The 20,202-nt window shown below is 41.8% G+C and overlaps 1 protein-coding gene across 1 annotated transcript in view; it reads right to left on the bottom strand.

The window, feature by feature from the left end:
* Positions 1-19,372, bottom strand: part of Cisd2 (CDGSH iron sulfur domain 2) — a 28,903-nt gene extending 9,531 nt beyond the window's left edge. Inside the window, exons 1-3 of the mRNA XM_053785791.1 lie at positions 19,220-19,372; positions 10,219-10,301; positions 7,283-7,399 (exon numbers count right to left, since the gene is read on the bottom strand). Of these exons, the coding sequence (XP_053641766.1) occupies positions 7,283-7,399; positions 10,219-10,301; positions 19,220-19,244 (225 nt within the window). The 5' untranslated portion in view covers positions 19,245-19,372. The remainder of the gene's footprint in view (positions 1-7,282; positions 7,400-10,218; positions 10,302-19,219) is intronic.
* Between the last annotated feature and the right edge of the window lie 830 nt (positions 19,373-20,202).

The raw sequence follows: 20,202 nt of genomic DNA, 5'->3' as shown, positions 1-20,202 counted from the left end.
CTACATTTGCTGTCTTCCATGCCTCAGGCAATCTCCCTGTTTCGATAGATGTATTGAATATTGTTGTCAGGGGTACACATAGCGCCTCTGCTCCCTCTCTCAATACCCATGGGGAGATGTTATCTGGCCCCATTGCCTTTGAGGTATCTAGCTCACTCAGAAGCCTCTTCACTTCTTCCTCGGTTGTGTGCACTGTGTCCAGCACTTGGTGGTGTGCCCCACCTCTCCGTCTTTCTGGAGTCCCTTCTGTCTCCTCTGTGAACACTTCTCTGAATCTCTTGTTGAGTTCTTCACATACTTCACGGTCATTTCTTGTTGTCTCTCCTCCTTCCTTCCTTAGCCTGATTACCTGGTCCTTGACTGTTGTTTTCCTCCTTATGTGGCTGTACAACAGTTTCGGGTCAGATTTGGCTTTCGCTGCTATGTCATTTTCATATTGTCTTTGGGCCTCCCTTCTTATCTGTGCATATTTGTTTCTGGTTCTACGACTGTTCTCCTTATTCTCCTGGGTCCTTTGCCTTCTATATTTCTTCCATTCCCTAGCACACTTGGTTTTTGCCTCCCTGCACCTTTGGGTAAACTATGGGCTCATCCTGGCTTTTTCATTCTTCCTGTTACCCTTGGGTACAAACCTCTCCTCAGCCTCCTTGCATTTTGTTGCTACATATTCCATCATCTCATTAACTGGCTTTCCTGCCAGTTCTCTGTCCCACTGAACCCCGTTCAGGTAGTTCCTCATTCCTGTGTAGTCCCCTTTCTTGTAGTTTGGCTTCATTCGTCCTGGCCTTCCTGCTTCTCCCTCCACTTGTAGCTCTACTGTGTATTCGAAGCTTAAAACCACATGGTCACTGGCCCCAAGGGGTCTTTCATATGTGATGTCCTCGATATCTGCACTACTCAAGGTGAATACTAAGTCCAGCCTTGCTGGTTCATCCTCTCCTCTCTCTCTTGTAGTGTCCCTTACGTGTTGGCACATGAAGTTTTCCAGTACCACCTCCATCATCTTAGCCCTCCAAGTATCTTGGCCCCCATGTGGGTCCAAGTTTGTGTGTGTGTGTGTGTGTGTGTGTGTGTGTGTGTGTGTGTGTGAGAGAGAGAGAGAGAGAGAGAGAGAGAGAGAGAGAGAGAGAGAGAGAGAGAGAGAGAGAGTGAGAGAGAGTGAGAGAGAGTGAGAGAGAGTGAGAGAGAGTGAGAGAGAGTGAGAGAGAGTGAGAGAGAGTGAGAGAGAGTGAGAGAGAGTGAGAGAGAGTGAGAGAGAGTGAGAGAGAGTGAGAGAGAGTGAGAGAGAGTGAGAGAGAGTGAGAGAGAGTGAGAGAGAGTGAGAGAGAGTGAGAGAGAGTGAGAGAGAGTGAGAGAGAGTGAGAGAGAGTGAGAGAGAGTGAGAGAGAGTGAGAGAGAGTGAGAGAGAGTGAGAGAGAGTGAGAGAGAGTGAGAGAGAGTGAGAGAGAGTGAGAGAGAGTGAGAGAGAGTGAGAGAGAGTGAGAGAGAGTGAGAGTGAGAGAGAGTGAGAGAGAGTGAGAGAGAGTGAGAGAGAGAGACAGTGAGAGTGACAGTGAGAGTGACAGTGAGAGTGAGTGAGTGAGTGAGTGAGTGAGTGAGTGAGTGAGTGAGTGAGAGTGAGTGAGAGTGAGTGTGAGTGAGTGTGAGTGAGTGAGAGTGAGTGAGTGAGAGTGAGTGAGAGTGAGTGAGTGAGTGAGAATGAGTGAGAATGAGTGACAGTGACAGTGAGAGTGAGAGTGAGCGAGTGTGAGTGAGTGAGTGAGAATGAGTGAGAGTGAGTGAGTGAGTGTGAGTGAGTGTGAGTGAGCGAGTGTGAGTGAGCGAGTGTGAGTGAGCGAGTGTGAGTGAGCGAGTGAGAGTGAGCGAGTGTGAGTGAGTGAGTGAGTGAGTGAGTGAGTGAGTGAGTGAGTGAGTGAGTGAGTGAGTGAGACAGAGACAGAGACAGAGACAGAGACAGAGACAGAGACAGAGACAGAGACAGAGACAGAGACAGAGACAGAGACAGAGACAGAGACAGAGACAGAGACAGAGACAGAGACAGAGACAGAGACAGAGACAGAGACAGAGACAGACACAGAGACAGACACAGAGACAGACACAGAGACAGACACAGAGACAGACACAGAGACAGACACAGAGACAGACACAGAGACAGACACAGAGACAGACACAGACACAGACACAGACACAGACACAGACACAGACACAGAAACAGACACAGAGACAGAGACAGAAACACAGACACAGACACAGACACAGACACAGACACAGACACAGACACAGACACAGACACAGACACAGACACAGAGACAGAGACAGAGACAGAGACAGAGACAGACACAGAGACAGACACAGAGACAGACACAGAGACAGACACAGAGACAGACACAGAGACAGACACAGAGACAGACACAGAGACAGACACAGAGACAGACACAGAGACAGACACAGAGACAGACACAGAGACAGACACAGAGACAGACACAGAGACAGACACAGAGACAGACACAGAGACAGACACAGAGACAGACACAGAGACAGACACAGAGACAGACACAGAGACAGACACAGAGACAGACACAGAGACAGACACAGAGACAGACACAGAGACAGACACAGAGACAGACACAGAGACAGACACAGAGACAGACCAACCATATATGGATATGCAGCATTCTTATAGTAACATGTACGAGAAAAACCAAGCTATTGCAACATAAAAATATCAAGATTAAGTGTCTAATAAAAAAGACATCATAAATGCTCATCGATAGAAAAGTGCTGGTAATAACCACACTTTGTGGACAAAAATCAACATCTGTATCAATTTTAAAGCAAAATCTAGAAGGACAGGCATGTACCTTCATCTTTTTATTAATCCTCTTTTCAGAATAACTCATTACAAGCATATGGAAAGTTAACAGACCCAAGTTATTTGTAGAATTTAACGAATTTATTATTTAATATTTATGGAACACATGCCAGATATTTGGGAGTGGATCAGTCACCAGATGGGTCAATGAAATACAAGGTGAAACACAGAATTGAAGAGGGCAAAAGAGGTCAGTGGTACACTGATGCATCCATATAAGCAGAGCTTTATCTATGGCAATAAAAAAAAGAAATGTACCAGAATATAGTAGTACAACACTTGTATGGGTGCGAGGCATGGGTTTTAAACATTTCAGTGAGGAAGGGGCTGAAGGCAATGACATCATGCTTGAGGACAATATGTGGTGGGAATGTTATGGAGAAAATTCAGAGCTTGGAGATTTGAAAGTACAGAGTTCCTAACAGTATTTATTATACAGAGGGCAAGTAGAGGAAAGGAGGGGTAGGGGTTATCCCAGGAAAGGCTGAAGAGAGGAGATAAAAGAGATCTTGAGTGCTAGGAGTTTCGATATCCAACAAGCTTGTGTGAGTGCAATAGACAGGAGTGGATGCAAATGGTTGTTACGACTTTAAGCGATATTCAAGAACGAGTATGATAGCACTCACAATGGGGGTTTAGGGAAATGGATGAGCTGGATTTGAGTCCTGGATGTGGGAAGCACAGTGCCTCTACCCTGAAGGGTTGGGGATGTTGCAGTTTGGAAGCCCCATCTGAACTCTGTCAGCCCACTTCTGGTAAGACAGTGAGTGACAACATTTTTTTTTTTTTGGGGGGGGGGGAGGGGAATGGCTGGTGCTCAAAAAAATATATCCATGTAACTGTTGTCAGGTTTTATATTTCAAGCTCATGCCACTAAGCCCAGTACTGCCATCCATCATGGCCCTAGTCCTACCTAGACCTCGCTCCACAAGATCATACTTAGCCCTCACTACTGTGCCAGGCCTATCAGCAGCAAGACCTCTCTCTCAACTCTCTCATCAGGCCAAAGGCCTGGCAAGCTTAGTGTACAGCACACTATTACCCAATAAAGCTAAGATTCACCTCCGAAAAAGTATGAGTAACCCACCAGAAATACTATTGATATATCCAGAGGGAGTATGGAAGAAGTAAACGTTTTCAGATATTCGGGAGCTGACTTGTCAGCCGATGGGTTTATGAAGGATGAGGTTAACCATAGAATTGATGAAGTAAAAAAAGGTGAATGGTGCACTGAAGTATCTGTGGAGACAAAAATGTTATCCATGGACGCAAAGAAGGGAATGTACGAAAGTATAGTGGTACCAACACACTCATATGGGTTTGAAGCTTGGGTTGCAAATGCCTCAGTGAGGAGGCAGCGGAGATGTCTTGTCTAAGGGCAATGTTTGGTGTAAATATTATGCAGAGAATTCGGAGTGTGGATATTAGAAGATGTGGAGTTACTAAAAGTACGAGTCAGAGGGCTGAAGAGGGGTTGTTGAGGTGGTTTGGTCATTTAGAGAGAATGGATCAAAGTAGAATGACTTGGAGAGCATATAAATCTGTAGGGGAAGGAAGGCGGGATAGGGGTCGTCCTCGAAAAGGTTGGAGGGAGGGGATAAAGGAGGTTTTGTGGGCGAGGGGCTTGGACTTCAAATAAACATGCATGAGCGTGTTAGATAGGAGTGAATGGAGACAAATGACTTCTGGGACCTGATGAGCAGTTGGAGTGTGAGCAGGATAACATTTTGTGAAGGGATTCAGGGAAACCAGTTACCCAGACTCGAGTCCTGGAAATGGGAAGTACAATGCCTGCACTTTAAAGGAGGGGTTTGGGATACGTATTGGTACTTTGGAGGGACTTCTAAACCGTAATCAAGAAAATCTGTATATTGTGTCCTCACCCCATTATTCCTTAAAATAAGGAAGAAAACAAAAGTTAATTATTTACTCTTAATACTGTATTTAATAGCAAATGGCAAGATGTTTTATATTAGCTATTCATAATAAAACTAAGTTTTGATTTAACTTAACACTCTTGTTCATTTACTGGTCATCTCCAACAGAAGTGCAACCCAAAAAAACGAGGCAACATATTCATTCCTTCATTAAATAGCTATCTTGCAAGAAGTGCACAGACATCACAATTCAAATGGCCCTCTCAAATGCAATATACATTCACCCATCTCTCAGAGTGAAGATACTGCAGAGTAAACCCTCCATACAATGGACTAATAGGGAAAGCAAGTGGGTAGTAATAGAGAAAAGATTACTTTGCTGTGATGGTAACAATAACAGACAAGTTGTAAATAACAAACTCTCATGTTACCAAATCTTTCGATCCCTCAGGTTTTTTTTTTTTTTTTGTTTGTTTTTTTTGTTTTTTGTATTTCCTAAGTCCACTATATAGAGGTCCATTATATAGGTTTACTGTACTTCCCTACCTCCAGGACTCGAGTTTGGCTAAAGAGTTTCTCTGAATCCCCTTAATAAATGTCATTTTCCTCACACTCCAAGAGCATATCTAGCCATGAAAATCACTCATTTTCATTCTCTCCAATTTAACATCCTCTCACAAGCTTGCTGGATGGTCAAGCCTCAAGCAGTCAAACCCATTTTTTTACCCCTTTCTCCAATCATTCCTGGGACGACCCCTAACCCTCCTTCCTTCTACCCCAGATCTGTACACCCTCTTTGTCATCCTATTATGTTCCATCTTCTCTAATGCCCATATCACCTCAACAATCTCACCTCATCCATCTAAATTACAGTGGTACCTTGACTTACGAGTTTAATTCATTCTGTGTCCGAGCTCGTAACTCTATTTTCTTGTATATCAAATCAATTTTCCTCATTGAAATGCCATTAATCCATTCCAGCCCCCAAAACACCACCCCAATTTTTTTGTTACGCGTTTTTAAATAAGAAAAATGTATTTTTAAGTAAGAAATACAGTGGAGCCTCAGTTTTCATATACCCTAGTCTATGTAAAACTACAGTTATTCTCTATAAAATGTATCTTTTGTTAATATTTTTGGGTGTCAAACAGATTAATTGGATTTACATTATTTATTATGGGAAATATTAACAAAAAATACATTTTATAGAGAATAATTATAGTTTTACATACAGACTAGGGTATACAAAAACTGAGGTTCCACTGCATTGTATCCTCCGCCTACCACCTTCACTACTCCACCCACCACCATATCTACTCCACCCACCATTATCACTACCCCACCCACCATTATCTCTACTCCACCCACCACCATCTCTACTCCACCCACCATTATCACTACCCCACCCACCATTATCACTACTCCACCCACCACCATCTCTACTCCACCACCCACCACCATCTCTACTCCACCACCCACCACCATCTCTACTCCACCACCCACCACCATCTCTACTCCACCACCCACCACCATCTCTACTCCACCACCCACCACCATCTCTACTCCACCACCCACCACCATCTCTACTCCACCACCCACCACCATCTCTACTCCACCACCCACCACCATCTCTACTCCACCACCCACCACCATCTCTACTCCACCACCCACCACCATCTCTACTCCACCACCCACCACCATCTCTACTCCACCACCCACCACCATCTCTACTCCACCACCCACCACCATCTCTACTCCACCACCCACCACCATCTCTACTCCACCACCCACCACCATCTCTACTCCACCACCCACCACCATCTCTACTCCACCCACCACCATCTCTACTCCACCCACCACCATCTCTACTCCACCCACCACCCTCACTACTCCACCCACTTTGCTTCTGGAAAAAATCTCTAGTGTTGAAATGGAGGTTACCTCTTCCCTGGATTTATACAAGAACCAAACAAGGAACAAGGTGCCTCACTACAATATGGGATTAGTGTGGGAGTATAATCCTTCCACATATGTCTTGGAAGAGCATGTGGGATGGGACGAAATACCTGACATTCTTCTGGGTACAAAGTTGGATCTGACTTTAGATACACCGCCAATTAGTGGCGGTGTATCTGAAACTTGCTGATAACTCGGATTTCCGCTTGCAACTCAAAGCAAAAAATCAACCGAACGATAGCTCATAACTCGGAAAACTCGTAAGTTGGGGCACTCTTAAGTCAAGATACCACTGTATACCTTTGGTGACCAACACCATCTAATTTTTATGACAATATATTTACAGCTTACCCTTCAAGAATTGCCTTAATGCTGATGGAGGGCTCTTGATCCAAAGAACTGAACTACAGACCTTTTTCCTTAGATGGAATCCAATCAATGCACATTCTCTTGGTGCTTTATGATCCCTAAGGGTTTAGTGCTCCCATGACTATAATAATATATGAACAGAGCTATTAATTGAATAATAAACAAGCAATAAAAACAATGTAGTTTTGTTTGTTCTGCATGTACGTACCTTTGAACTACGCCAGCACCGACAAAACACTGCCTTATTACCCAGATCTTCTATGTCAAGAGAATCCACAACTTTTGATTCTTCCTTGCGTATAGCAGGATTCACTGGCCCACCCAACTGTAACAAAGAAAATATGAATTATATAAATTAAGCAAATTTATGATCAATTCTATTAAAAAAATAGTACAGTAACAATTGCTGATAACACTTAAAAGTAGAATTACCTTTGCATTATTTCATCAAAGAATATAAGTTAAATTCATTGACAAAACTGCATATACTGTACAGTACAGTAGGGCCCCACTTATACGGCAGGTTAGGTTCCAGGCTACCGCTGGAAAGCGGACATCGCCGGAAAACAGAACGCCATTTTTTTCCACTTATAAACGTCAGATAAGTTTACACTAACATGTATTAAGCTAGCAATAGAAATAGGCATTAAAAATAATAAAAAGTAAAATACACACACAGTACACTTTTTACTTATCTTAAAATATTTGTAGTCTTAATGTAGGGCGAGAGGTGAGTAAACGAGGTAAAATGAATAAATGAGAGAGAGAGAATGAGTAAATGAAAGAGGAGAGACGTGGAGAACATAAACATACAGACGAACATGTCTGGTTTTGGTTCATACACATTCATCTACACCTAACATCTCAGATTTAGGTTAATTTATTCTATTGTGGGGTGTATTTATCATGTTTATATATTATGTAGGATGTTTATTATGAATATAAGTTTGAAAAAAAATATCAGTGATTACTGCGTATTTTTTTTGTTTTTTTCAACAAGTCGGCCATCTCCCACCGAGGCAGGGTGACCCAAAAAAGAAAGAAAATCCCCAAAAAGAAAATACTTTCATCATCATTCAACACTTTCACCTCACTCACACAATCACTTTTTGCAGAGGTGCTCAGAACACAACAGTTTAGAAGCATATACGTATAAAGATACACGATACAGTGGACCCCCGCATAACGATTACCTCCGAATGTGACCAATTATGTAAGTGTATTTATGTAAGTGCGTTTGTACGTGTATGTTTGGGGGTCTGAAATGGACTAATCTACTTCACAATATTTCTTATGGGAACAAATTCGGTCAGTACTGGCACCTGAACATACTTCTGGAGTGAAAAAATATCGTTAACCGGGGGTCCACTGTATATCCCTCCAAACTGCTAATATCCCGAAACCCCTCCTTTAGGGTGCAGGCATTGTGCTTCCCATTTCCAGGACTCAAGTCCGGCTATATAAAAATAACCGGTTTCCCTGAATCCCTTCACTAAATATTACCCTGCTCACACTCCAACAGATCGTCAGGTCCCAAATACCATTCGTCTCCATTCACTCCTATCGAACACGCTCATGCACGCCTGCTGGAAGTCCAAGTCCCTCGCCCATAAAACCTCCCTTACCCCTTCCTTCCAACCTTTTCGAGGACGACCCCTACCCAGTCTTCCTTCTCCTACCGATTTAAATGCTCTCCATGTCATTCTACTTTGATCCATTCTCTCTAAATGACCAAACCACCTCAACAACCCCTCTTCAGCTCTCTCACTAATACTTTTATTAACTCCACACTTTCTCCTAATTTCCACACTCCGAATTTTCTGCATAATATTTACACCACACATTGCCCTTAGACAGGACATCTCCACTGCCTCCAACCGTCTCCTCGCTGCTGCATTCACAACCCAAGCTTCACACCCATATAAGTGTGTTGGTACTACTATACTTTCATACATTCCCTTCTTTGCCTCCATAGATAACGTATTATTATCATTATTAATACGGCATCCTCAAGACTAATAAGACACTCTTACTGATTTTAATGTGTACCTGCATGCCAGCACAGTGTACAAGTTTATTTAGGTACAGGTACACATAGGTATAATTACACATCAGAGTACACGTATATATAAAACATGAAATACATATAGTAACTTTAAAACACTTGAAATTTTGGAAAGTTTCCAGACATAATGGAGAGATGTGGTACTCACAGAGAATGTAAAGAAACCGGATAGGGCACAGTGACCATATTAGAAAGTCAGGTGGGAGGGGGGGGCCATATAGAGAGTTTTGGTCATGATTTGAAATGTCCATATTAGCGGAACACTGTAAGGCAAAACACTGCAAAGTGGGGCCCTACTGTATATACTGAACTTGAAACAAGTTGTTCCTATATGAAGCAAGACTAAAGTTGTCAAGACATTAACACTTTTTCACTGTCATGACTCTCGAAATGGTGTCAAAAAAAAAATTCTAAAATGGTAGAAAAACTTTTTCTAAAGGTAATGACACCAAAAATGCAAAATTTGATGTAAAATTTACAGAATTATGCAGGCACAAAAATAAAAAATCTAAGATGACCACCACAGGCCTATTTTAGGCCATGTCTGGTTTAAAACTGAACAAAAACATTTCTGTTACACTAGCATGTCTTCTAGTCTATCACCTGACATCAAGTGATAGACTGGAAGATATACTAGTGAAAATCACCCTAAAAAACAAAAAAGCTAAATTCACTATTTTAGCCCAAACACAGAGCAACAGTTAGCTGTTCCCTTCAGGAATTGCACTGCACAAACTCACTCTCTCATGTCTATCCCAAAATTTACCACTCCAAGCACATCTGAAGGCACTATGATTAAGACCTGTATTATGTAGAGCTTTATAAAGCTTTTTTTTTAAATTCAGTGAAAGTGTCACAGTAAAAGCTTCCTCTGCATCCATTTCTTTTCTTCACTAATCACCTGGAAAGGATACACTTGCTTATAAGGAAACTGCTTAAGATAATAAAAGTAATGAAAGCCTAATGCAATACATTCAGGTAGAAAAAATTATTTGTATAAGAACTGTATACAAAATTAATTAGTACAACATGGCTTATGAAAAACATTTTTAAACTAACCTCAAAACTTCCAAACTCACCTTCTTATCAATTAGCGTTTTAACACCAAACCCAACAGCAACACACGCAATACCAAATGGGATAAGTGAAGCCCAATCAGAAACTGGTGGTGAATAAAAAAAACAGTATGCATAAATGTTACAGAAATAAAATTACTACTGTATAATATAATATTCTGATATGCAATACAAGGTCATTGTTTTATCTATTGTACTGAAATGTACTGTACTAAACTTTTGCCCACACACTGATGGGATGGAAGACAGAGGGGGTAGGGCAATAATGATGGGAGGAGTTAGGGCAAGGTATGAATAGAGGTGAGGTAGAAATAATGGAATATAGGATGGTAATTAAAGCAGTAATGTGTATCTGCTAATGGTTCCAGGATCCACTGCTCCTGTGGCCTGATCTCAGACCAGTGTGACTTATTTTCCTTGAGGTTCTCTGTGTTTCAATCTTATCCAAACACCTGTATTTAGTCTTTGTAATCAACAAATAATAGCATCATTTAATACTACTTTAAAATTACAAGACATCACAATATAGCCATTAATGACATTACTTTATTGACTCCATATATCAACATAAAATTGCTTCAAGGCAGTGCCCTGGGCCCTCTACTGTCTCTCATTTACATCAATGACCTTTCTAATGCCTCCCAGGAATCTGAACCAATTCTGGTTTTCAAACGGCAACTTTCTGTCGTCTCTAGTACTGTACAAATCTAGTTGTCTTCAGCAACATTATTACTGATGAATTTATAAGGATATCTAATTGAGCTATAACCAACAAACTCACTCAATACTGATAAGACCTATAAAGTGCTTGGAAACAAAGCTAAAAATATACAATAAACAAATATCCAATACATACATCAAAACACAAGATGAGACAAAACTTAAGTATACACCTTGACAAGAAATTAAAATTCAACACCATATCCAGCTTGTCCTGTCTACTACTGGTGATGTCCTTGATGGTCGTGGTTGTGGAGGTAGATACTTGGAATGATGTATTGGAAAAGATGTTGGAAAAAATGTTAGGCAATGGAGTTGGTGGGTAGGACTATGTATCTCTTCTCGGCAGTGTCTTCTCTGGGTGTGTTGAAGATGTTTAATGCCCGCCGTCTGCAGTCTCTGATGAAGTGACGAGGATAGTGGAATTTAGAAAATACTTGTTCAATTATAGTGCATTCTTCCTCAAGGAACTCATTGCTGCAGATTCTAAGTGCACGCAGGAAGAAGCCTATAATTACACCACATTTAGTTTTGGTGTCGTGGTGAGAGTAGAAGTGGAGAAGATCGTTTTGGTTGGTTGGTTTTCAATAGACTTTAAAACGAAGTTCAAGGACATCACCAGTAGTAGACAGGACAAGCTTCCATCCTCTGCAGGGGTATACATAATCCCTTGTAATGACTGCAACAAATTATACGTGGGCGAAACATCAAGAGACCTCCAAACACGTATTTCAGAACACCAATACGCAAGCAGGACTGACGATACAAGGAATGCCTGTGTACAACATTGCAATTTACACAACCATTTAATTAACTACAGAAACTCAAGACTTATCGCCACAGAAGACAACACTCAATACCGAAGAATCCTGGAATCATCACTTATCTCTATAACCAACAATTTCAAACAGAACAATGGCTTCTATAACATAGCTGAACCACTTGCCAAGAAACTTCTTCATCGCTATCCCACATAAGAACATAGAACACTGCAGAAGGTCTGCTCACAACTTGTCCAATACCCCTGCCAAGCTACCCAAGATTTTAGACTACATAACCTCACCCGGTAGATCATCAGATGCAGCGTTCTCCACCTGGTGGTTAACGCTCTCGCTTCACACGGCGAGGGCCTGGGTTCGATTCCCAGCCAGAGTAGAAACATTGGACGTGTTTCTTTCAACCTGTTGTCTATGTTCCCCATCAGTAAAATGGGTACCTGGGTGTTAGTCGACTGGTGTGGGTCGCATCCTGGGACACTGATCTAAGGAGGCCTGGTCACAGACTGGGCCGCGGGGGCGTTGACCCCCGGAACTCTCTCCAGGTAAACTCCAGGTAAACATTCTGAACCTGACTATAAATACTCACGTACCTTCCACCCCAGGTAGATCTGTTTGCGACTTGAAAAAGCCCACTGTGTGGGCGAAACGTTGTCAATAAAGGATCACATTAAACTGCATGTGTGTTTATGTTTCCATTGTGTTGGTATTTTATACCATTCATTTTCACCATATCCAGCACATAATTAAGATCTTAAAAACATTAGCATTCTTTCTACAATGTGTTACTACAGAACTTACACAAATAACCCACACATAGAAGCTTACGATGACGTTTTGGTCTGATTTGGACCATTTACAAAGTCATGCTAACACAAAAGAGTGAGGGAACAAATACATGTATATATAGGCTAGAAGACAGGGATGGGACAGAGAGAGGAAGAAAAAGTAATACACTGTAGTAATGCTGGTAGTGGAGCAGGGGGAGTAGTTTTAGTGGCACAAGAGATAGAAAGGGGAGTGAAAAATGAAGGGAGGCAATAGTAGTGGTAGTAGCAACAGAAGTAGTAATGGAGTGGTAGTAGAGAAGTGGGGTAAGTCTAAGGACAAGAAAATGGTGCACTGGTGGAGAGCTAAGGACTCCAAGGGGTAGGACCAAAAAAGGGGAAAAAAAAAAATACTGTGAAATCTCCTGTTCTCTGCCTTCCCTATATTTCCAGTTTTTCTAATCTCCGTTCCTTAGACATCAAACTTACTTTTTGCCAAGCTAACACCCTTCGCAGTAATCTAGTTCGTACCTCGCTTCCTGCTATAAACACCCCCAGTATCTATTCTGTTTCATGCTCCTCTTGTTCTCTTCAATAGTTTGGAGAAACTAGTTGCTCTCTGACAGACTTGAAGTGTTAGACTTGCTGACACCAGTAATGCTCTTTTCTGTTATGTTGGAGATCACAGTCATCCTATTGTCTACCCTACTTCTAGCCTTCACAGTTACCATCTCGTTGAAGCATCCTTTATATACAACCTTCCTAGTATGAATCTTATTCCTGGTTTTGTCTCAATAGATGCCTTCCTTTCTTATTACACTGTCAAATGCTCCAAACTTCAGAACACTAGTGACCTGACCAGATCCTTTCTTCTCCTCCTCCTCCTTTCCCTATCTATTCTTTCCGTTTTTCTTTCTTTGGTTTCTTTTCTTCTGCCTAAGTGTGTTCTCTCCCCGAGTTCCATCTGCTCCCTTCCTCATTTTTTTGGTCCTATCCCTTGTGGGCCCTTAAGCTTTCCTGCAGTGTTCCTTTTTCTTGTTAGACTTATCCCACTTCTCTACTACTACGACTACCACTCCATTACTACTATGTACTATTGCTACTACCACTACTACTGCCACCCTTTAATCCTCTTTCTATCTCTTTCCACTAAAACCACTCTCCCTATCTCCCTACTTTGTACTTCCACTATCAGCATTACCACTACCACTACACTCTTTTCTTCCTCTCTCTGTCCCAACCCTGTCCCCCTCACCTACATACTGGCTCCCTCACTCTTTTGTATTAGTGTGACTTTCTAAATGGTCTAAATTGAACCAAAACATCATTATAATAAAAGTAATTCTTTGATTTTTGTGATTATAAATTCAAAATGGAAGGCACATGTAATATAGGAGAGGCCTAGGGATATAAATGATTAAGGAAGTGAGGAACTGTTGTTTTAGTGCCAGGAACGTTTTTTTTTTTTTTTTTTTTTTTACTCAATTTTTAAATTGGTATTTTTTTAATTTTGTGTAAAACTGTCCAAATTACTAAATTCAAGGTAGTTGAAATAGTTGAATGGGCAATTTCTTGTGCTCAATTGACAGAATGGAAGGTATACAGTGAAATGGCTAAGAAGTTGGTAAAAATTGCCAATGCACAAACTGTGCCAAGAATGCTAATTCCTTAAATTTTCATGAAATTTCATACTTTTAGTGCCATTACATCCAGAAAAGGATTCTCTACCATTTCAGAAGAATTTTTTTAGAAAGTGAACACAGAAAGGGTTAAATTAATATTAATCTTAAATTAAAATTTAATGCTGAATCACAATAATATTAAATTTCAAACAATATTAAGCTTCAATTAGATTAGGTTAGGTGAAATCTGTCAGAAAAAAAGGACAAATGCCTCCTAATAAGATGGCCCACCAATGAGCTTTTGGTCATCTGACTGAGGCCTTTCACAAGCTTACCAGTTCACTCCTTCAAAACTCTTATCTTTGTATCTTCTTGGGAAATAAATATCAAGGTAACAGATGTTTTAAGCATACAACAAGGATAATTTATTATTATTATAATCATTACCAAGTGCTTAACCCACAAGGGTCATACAGCACAATAATGGTAAATAACACTTTTTTACAATGGTCTTGAGCCTGACCACATGTTAAGTTTATTTTGGCACAGGTACACATAGGGACTATTATCATAGTGTAAATTACCTAGGATAACCCCCAAAAAGCCACGCAAGTTCACCATGATGCAAAATTTAAAAGTTCTTAGGTCATGTGGCTTGGTTGGCAACACTCAATCCTCACACACTGAGTGTTCATGGTCAGAGCCCTGACAGTTGGAAATGTTGGGCATGATAAGATAAGATTTTGTTCGGATTTTTAACCCCGGAGGGTTATCCACTCAGGATAAACCAAGAAGGGTATGGTGTCCTGTAGCTCGATCACTAGCACACTCGGCTCACACACTGAGGTCTGGTATGGCTAGAAAACACTAGGGACGTGTCTCCATAAGACACCTACTGTCCCTGTCCCTGTTTGCCCATCAATTTAAAATGGGTACCTGGGTGTTATTTGACTGGTGTGGGTTGCATCCTGGGACAAAACTGACGTAATTTGCCCGAAATGCTCAGCATAACGAAGGGTTTTCTATGTAATAGTTTGTCATTGATGTCAGTTAGGCCTGTATACCATGTACATGTACTTGTAGTAAATAAAGATATTATTATCATCATCGAAATATGGATCCCAGGTTACAACCTATACAGATGTGACAGAGTGAACAGGCAAAAGGGGGGGGTTGGCCTGTACATTGCAGAGTCACTTGTTTGCACAGAACTGCTTAATGCCTCAAATGATGTAGTGGAAGTTTTAGCAGTAAAGGTCGAGAACCAAAACCTAGTCATTGTGGTAGTCTACAAGCCTCCGGATGCAACATCCCAGCAATTCCAGGAACAGCTGTTAAAAATTGACCACTGTCTGGAAAATCTTCCAGCTCCTGCACCCATCATCTTGCTCCTGGGGGACTTCAACTTAAGGCACCTAAAATGGAGGAATATAGCAAATAATATTGTTGCAGTAATAACACCAGGAGGCAGCTCTGATGAAAACTCACACTCACACGAGCTTTTAAATCTCTGCACAAAATTCAATTTAAACCAGCAAATAATAGAGCCTACTAGACTGGAGAATACACTAGACCTCATCTTCACTAACAATGATGATCTGATAAGAAATGTCACCATATCAAAAACAATATACTCAGATCACAACATAATTGAGGTTCAGACATGTATGCGTTGAGCCCCAGACCGACAAAATGAGACTAGTCACGAGAGAGCATTCACCAAATTCAACTTCAATAACAAAAACAAAGTGGGACCAAGTAAACCAAGTCCTAACCGATATAAGCTGGGAAGATATACTAAGCAACACAGACCCAAACTTATGCCTAGAACAGATTAACTCGGTGGCACTCGATGTATGCACAAGGCTTATTCCTCTAAGAAAAAGGAGGAGTAGATGTAAAATAGAAAGAGACAGGCGCTCCCTTTACAGGCGACGGAAAAGAATAACAGAGCGGCTAAAAGAGGTCAATATATCTGAAATGCGCAGGGAGACACTGGTCAGAGAAATAGCAAGCATCGAACTTAAGCTAAAAGAATCCTTTAGGAGTCAGGAATCGCGGGAAGAACTAAAAGCCATAAATGAAATCGAAAGAAACCCAAAGTATTTCTTCTCCTATGCCAAATCAAAATCGAGAACAACGTCCAGTATTGGGCCCCTACTTAAACAAGATGGGTCCTACACAGATGACAGCAAGGAAATGAGTGAGCTACTCAAGTCCCAATATCTAAATCTAAATCTAAAATCTAAAATCTAATTTGTGCACACATACAGAGGTACAAAAAAAATACAGATAAGAGCAGTATGCCAAAGCCACTTATACTATGCATAGCATTACGGGCTGGCTTAAAATTAACTTAAGATTAACTAAGCAATGATTATTATTATTATTATAATCAAAAAGAAGCGCTAAGCCACAAGGACTATACAGCGCTGCTACTAAGCAATGATGAAATCAGTGATAAAACATTAATGTAAACAGATAACTATAAAGCACAAGTGAGTATTACAAAGACAGGTCATATGGTTGCATTCAGTTAGGTAGTGATTCTGTTAGGTAGTGTATTTAAAAAATAATAAAGTTAGATTGGGTTTTAGGTTTAACATTTATGTGACTCAGTTTTTAGCAAGCCGCTAACCAGACTGAGAGTCGAAGATCAAAATGAATTTTTTATGAGAGAGCCACAAAATTTGATTAACACAAGCCTATCCGATGTTATCCTGACGCCAAATGACTTCGAACAGGCGATAAATGACATGCCCATGCACTCTGCCCCAGGGCCAGACTCATGGAACTCTGTGTTCATCAAGAACTGCAAGAAGCCCCTATCACGAGCCTTTTCCATCCTATGGAGAGGGAGCATGGACACGGGGGTCGTCCCTCAGTTACTAAAAACAACAGACATAGCCCCACTCCACAAAGGGGGCAGTAAAGCAACAGCAAAGAACTACAGACCAATAGCACTAACATCCCATATCATAAAAATCTTTGAAAGGGTCCTAAGAAGCAAGATCACCACCCATCTAGAAACTCATCAGTTACACAACCCAGGGCAACATGGGTTTAGAACAGGTCGCTCCTAAATGCACTAGAAGACAAAAAGAATGCAGATGTAATATATACAGACTTTGCAAAAGCCTTCGACAAGTGTGACCATGGCGTAATAGCGCACAAAATGCGTGCTAAAGGAATAACAGGAAAAGTCGGTCGATGGATCTATAATTTCCTCACTAACAGAACACAGAGAGTAGTCGTCAACAGAGTAAAGTCCGAGGCAGCTACGGTGAAAAGCTCTGTTCCACAAGGCACAGTACTAGCTCCCATCTTGTTCCTCATCCTCATATCCGACATAGACAAGGATGTCAGCCACAGCACCGTGTCTTCCTTTGCAGATGACACCCGAATCTGCATGACAGTGTCTTCCATTGCAGACACTGCAAGGCTCCAGGCGGACATCAACCAAATCTTTCAGTGGGCTGCAGAAAACAATATGAAGTTCAACGATGAGAAATTTCAATTACTCAGATATGGTAAACATGAGGAAATTAAATCTTCATCAGAGTACAAAACAAATTCTGGCCACAAAATAGAGCGAAACACCAACGTCAAAGACCTGGGAGTGATTATGTCGGAGGATCTCACCTTCAAGGACCATAACATTGTATCAATCGCATCTGCTAGAAAAATGACAGGATGGATAATGAGAACCTTCAAAACTAGGGAGGCCAAGCCCATGATGACACTCTTCAGGTCACTTGTTCTATCTAGGCTGGAATATTGCTGCACTCTAACAGCACCTTTCAAGGCAGGTGAAATTGCCGACCTAGAAAATGTACAGAGAACTTTCCCGGCGCGCATAACGGAGATAAAACACCTCAATTACTGGGAGCGCTTGAGGTTTCTAAACCTGTATTCCCTGGAACGCAGGAGGGAGAGATACATGATTATATACACCTGGAAAATCCTAGAGGGACTAGTACCGAACTTGCACACGAAAATCACTCACTACGAAAGCAAAAGACTTGGCAGACGATGCACCATCCCCCCAATGAAAAGCAGGGGTGTCACTAGCACGTTAAGAGACCATACAATAAGTGTCAGGGGCCCGAGACTGTTCAACTGCCTCCCAGCACACATAAGGGGGATTACCAACAGACCCCTGGCAGTCTTCAAGCTGGCACTGGACAAGCACCTAAAGTCAGTTCCTGATCAGCCGGGCTGTGGCTCGTACGTTGGTTTGCATGCAGCCAGCAGCAACAGCCTGGTTGATCAGGCGCTGATCCACCAGGAGGCCTGGTCACAGACCGGGCCGCGGGGGCGTTGACCCCCGAAACTCTCTCCAGGTAAACTCCAGGTATCGAGGACTGTCTTATTTCCATTGGGGTCCTCAATCTTGTCCCCCAGGATGTGACCCACACCACTTGACTAACACCCAGGTACCTACTTGCTTGCTAGGGAAACAGGGACAGGTGTATGGAAACATGACCAATGTTTCCACCCTTGCCAGGGATCAAACCACACACACTGAGCTGAGTGCGTTGCCTACCAGGCCATGGGACACCCACTGTAGGTACCTAGGCGTTAGTGGACTGGTGTGGGTCGCATCCTGGGGGACAAGTTTGAAGGATCACAATGGAAATAAGACAGATAGTCCTCGATGACGCACTTTCTTGGATTATCCTGGGTGGCTAAACCTCCGGGTTAAAAATCCGAACAATTCTTATACAAAATTTTATAAATAGGCACTATTATAATCAGGAGTGGTAAACTCTTAGGGGTCATACAACACATACATGGGAAGTAATGAGGTTCTATCCAAGGAAGGGGAGAAGTGTTCCACTTCCCTGGATCAAGAGCCCCTTCGTGCCATCAAGGCACCTCCCTTGAGGAGCATAACACTAAACTATATTACTATCAAAGTTACAAACTGTCGTACACACCACTGGTCTCCGTCACCAAGAATACGAGACATAACTATTTAAATTAATAAATAATGGTTTATACTATGACTTGAAATATCACCATGACTTTCAGCACAAGATTTTTACTTATCAGAGCAGTGACACAACGACCAAACATGTTCACGTAACAACACTAACCATCAGCACGACGTAGTTACCTTTAAGATTCCTGTAGAAATCCATATTGTTTCAGAGTAGAACAAAGTCTGAGACGAGGAGTAAGACGTCTGGCGCAGTGATCTTGCTGCCTCCCAGCCACCACATTCTCCACCAATCACCATCAACTTTCTCACAAACCTTGCTTGTGATTGGTTGTTGGTGATAATGTTGTGTTGATGGCCGTGGCGCTCTATTTAAATATTGTATTAATGTTGGGAAAATTATCGACAATTTGTTAGGTTAAAAGATACTAATGTGATATTTTAGTGTGGCAACGTTTCGCTCTCTAGGAGCTTTGTCAAGTCGTTACGCGTAATGGCTTGACAAGTATGGATGTTCTTTACGATGAGTAGTTTTAGATTTTTGAATATTGGTGGAGTAAGCTGTTTGGAGTGGGAATTTGTTATCATTCTGACTATAGCCTTTTGCTGGGTTATTAGTGATCTAAGGTGATTTAATGTTGCTGATCCCCATGCACAAATTCCATATGTGAAATAAGGGTATATAAGTGAGTGATACAGTGCCAGGAGAGCTGATTGTGGAACATAGTACCGTATCTTTGATAGTATGCCTACTGTCTTAGATTATTATTATAATCAAGGAGGAAGCGCTAAACCCGGAGGATTATACAGCGCCTGGGGGGGGATGTGGAAGGCATTCAGGCTTAATTCAGGGAACTGGAGCACAGATCCAATTCCCTAAATCAAGAGCCCGGTGGCCTGGTTGCTAAAGCTCCCGCTTCACACACGGAGGGCCCGGGTTCGATTCCCGGCGGGTGGAAACATTTCGACACGTTTCCTTACACCTGTTGTCCTGTTCACCTAGCAGCAAATAGGTACCTGGGTGTTAGTCGACTGGTGTGGGTCGCATCCTGGGGGACAAGATTAAGGACCCCAATGGAAATAAGTTAACAGTCCTCGATGACGCACTGACTTTCTTGGGTTATCCTGGGTGGCTAACCCTCCGGGGTTAAAAATCCGAA

This window comes from Cherax quadricarinatus, chromosome 14, assembly GCF_038502225.1.
Source record: "Cherax quadricarinatus isolate ZL_2023a chromosome 14, ASM3850222v1, whole genome shotgun sequence".
Lineage (NCBI taxonomy): Eukaryota > Metazoa > Arthropoda > Malacostraca > Decapoda > Parastacidae > Cherax > Cherax quadricarinatus.
The sequence above is the reverse complement of the archived record's forward strand: the minus strand, read 5'-3'. Positions and strand labels throughout refer to the sequence as shown.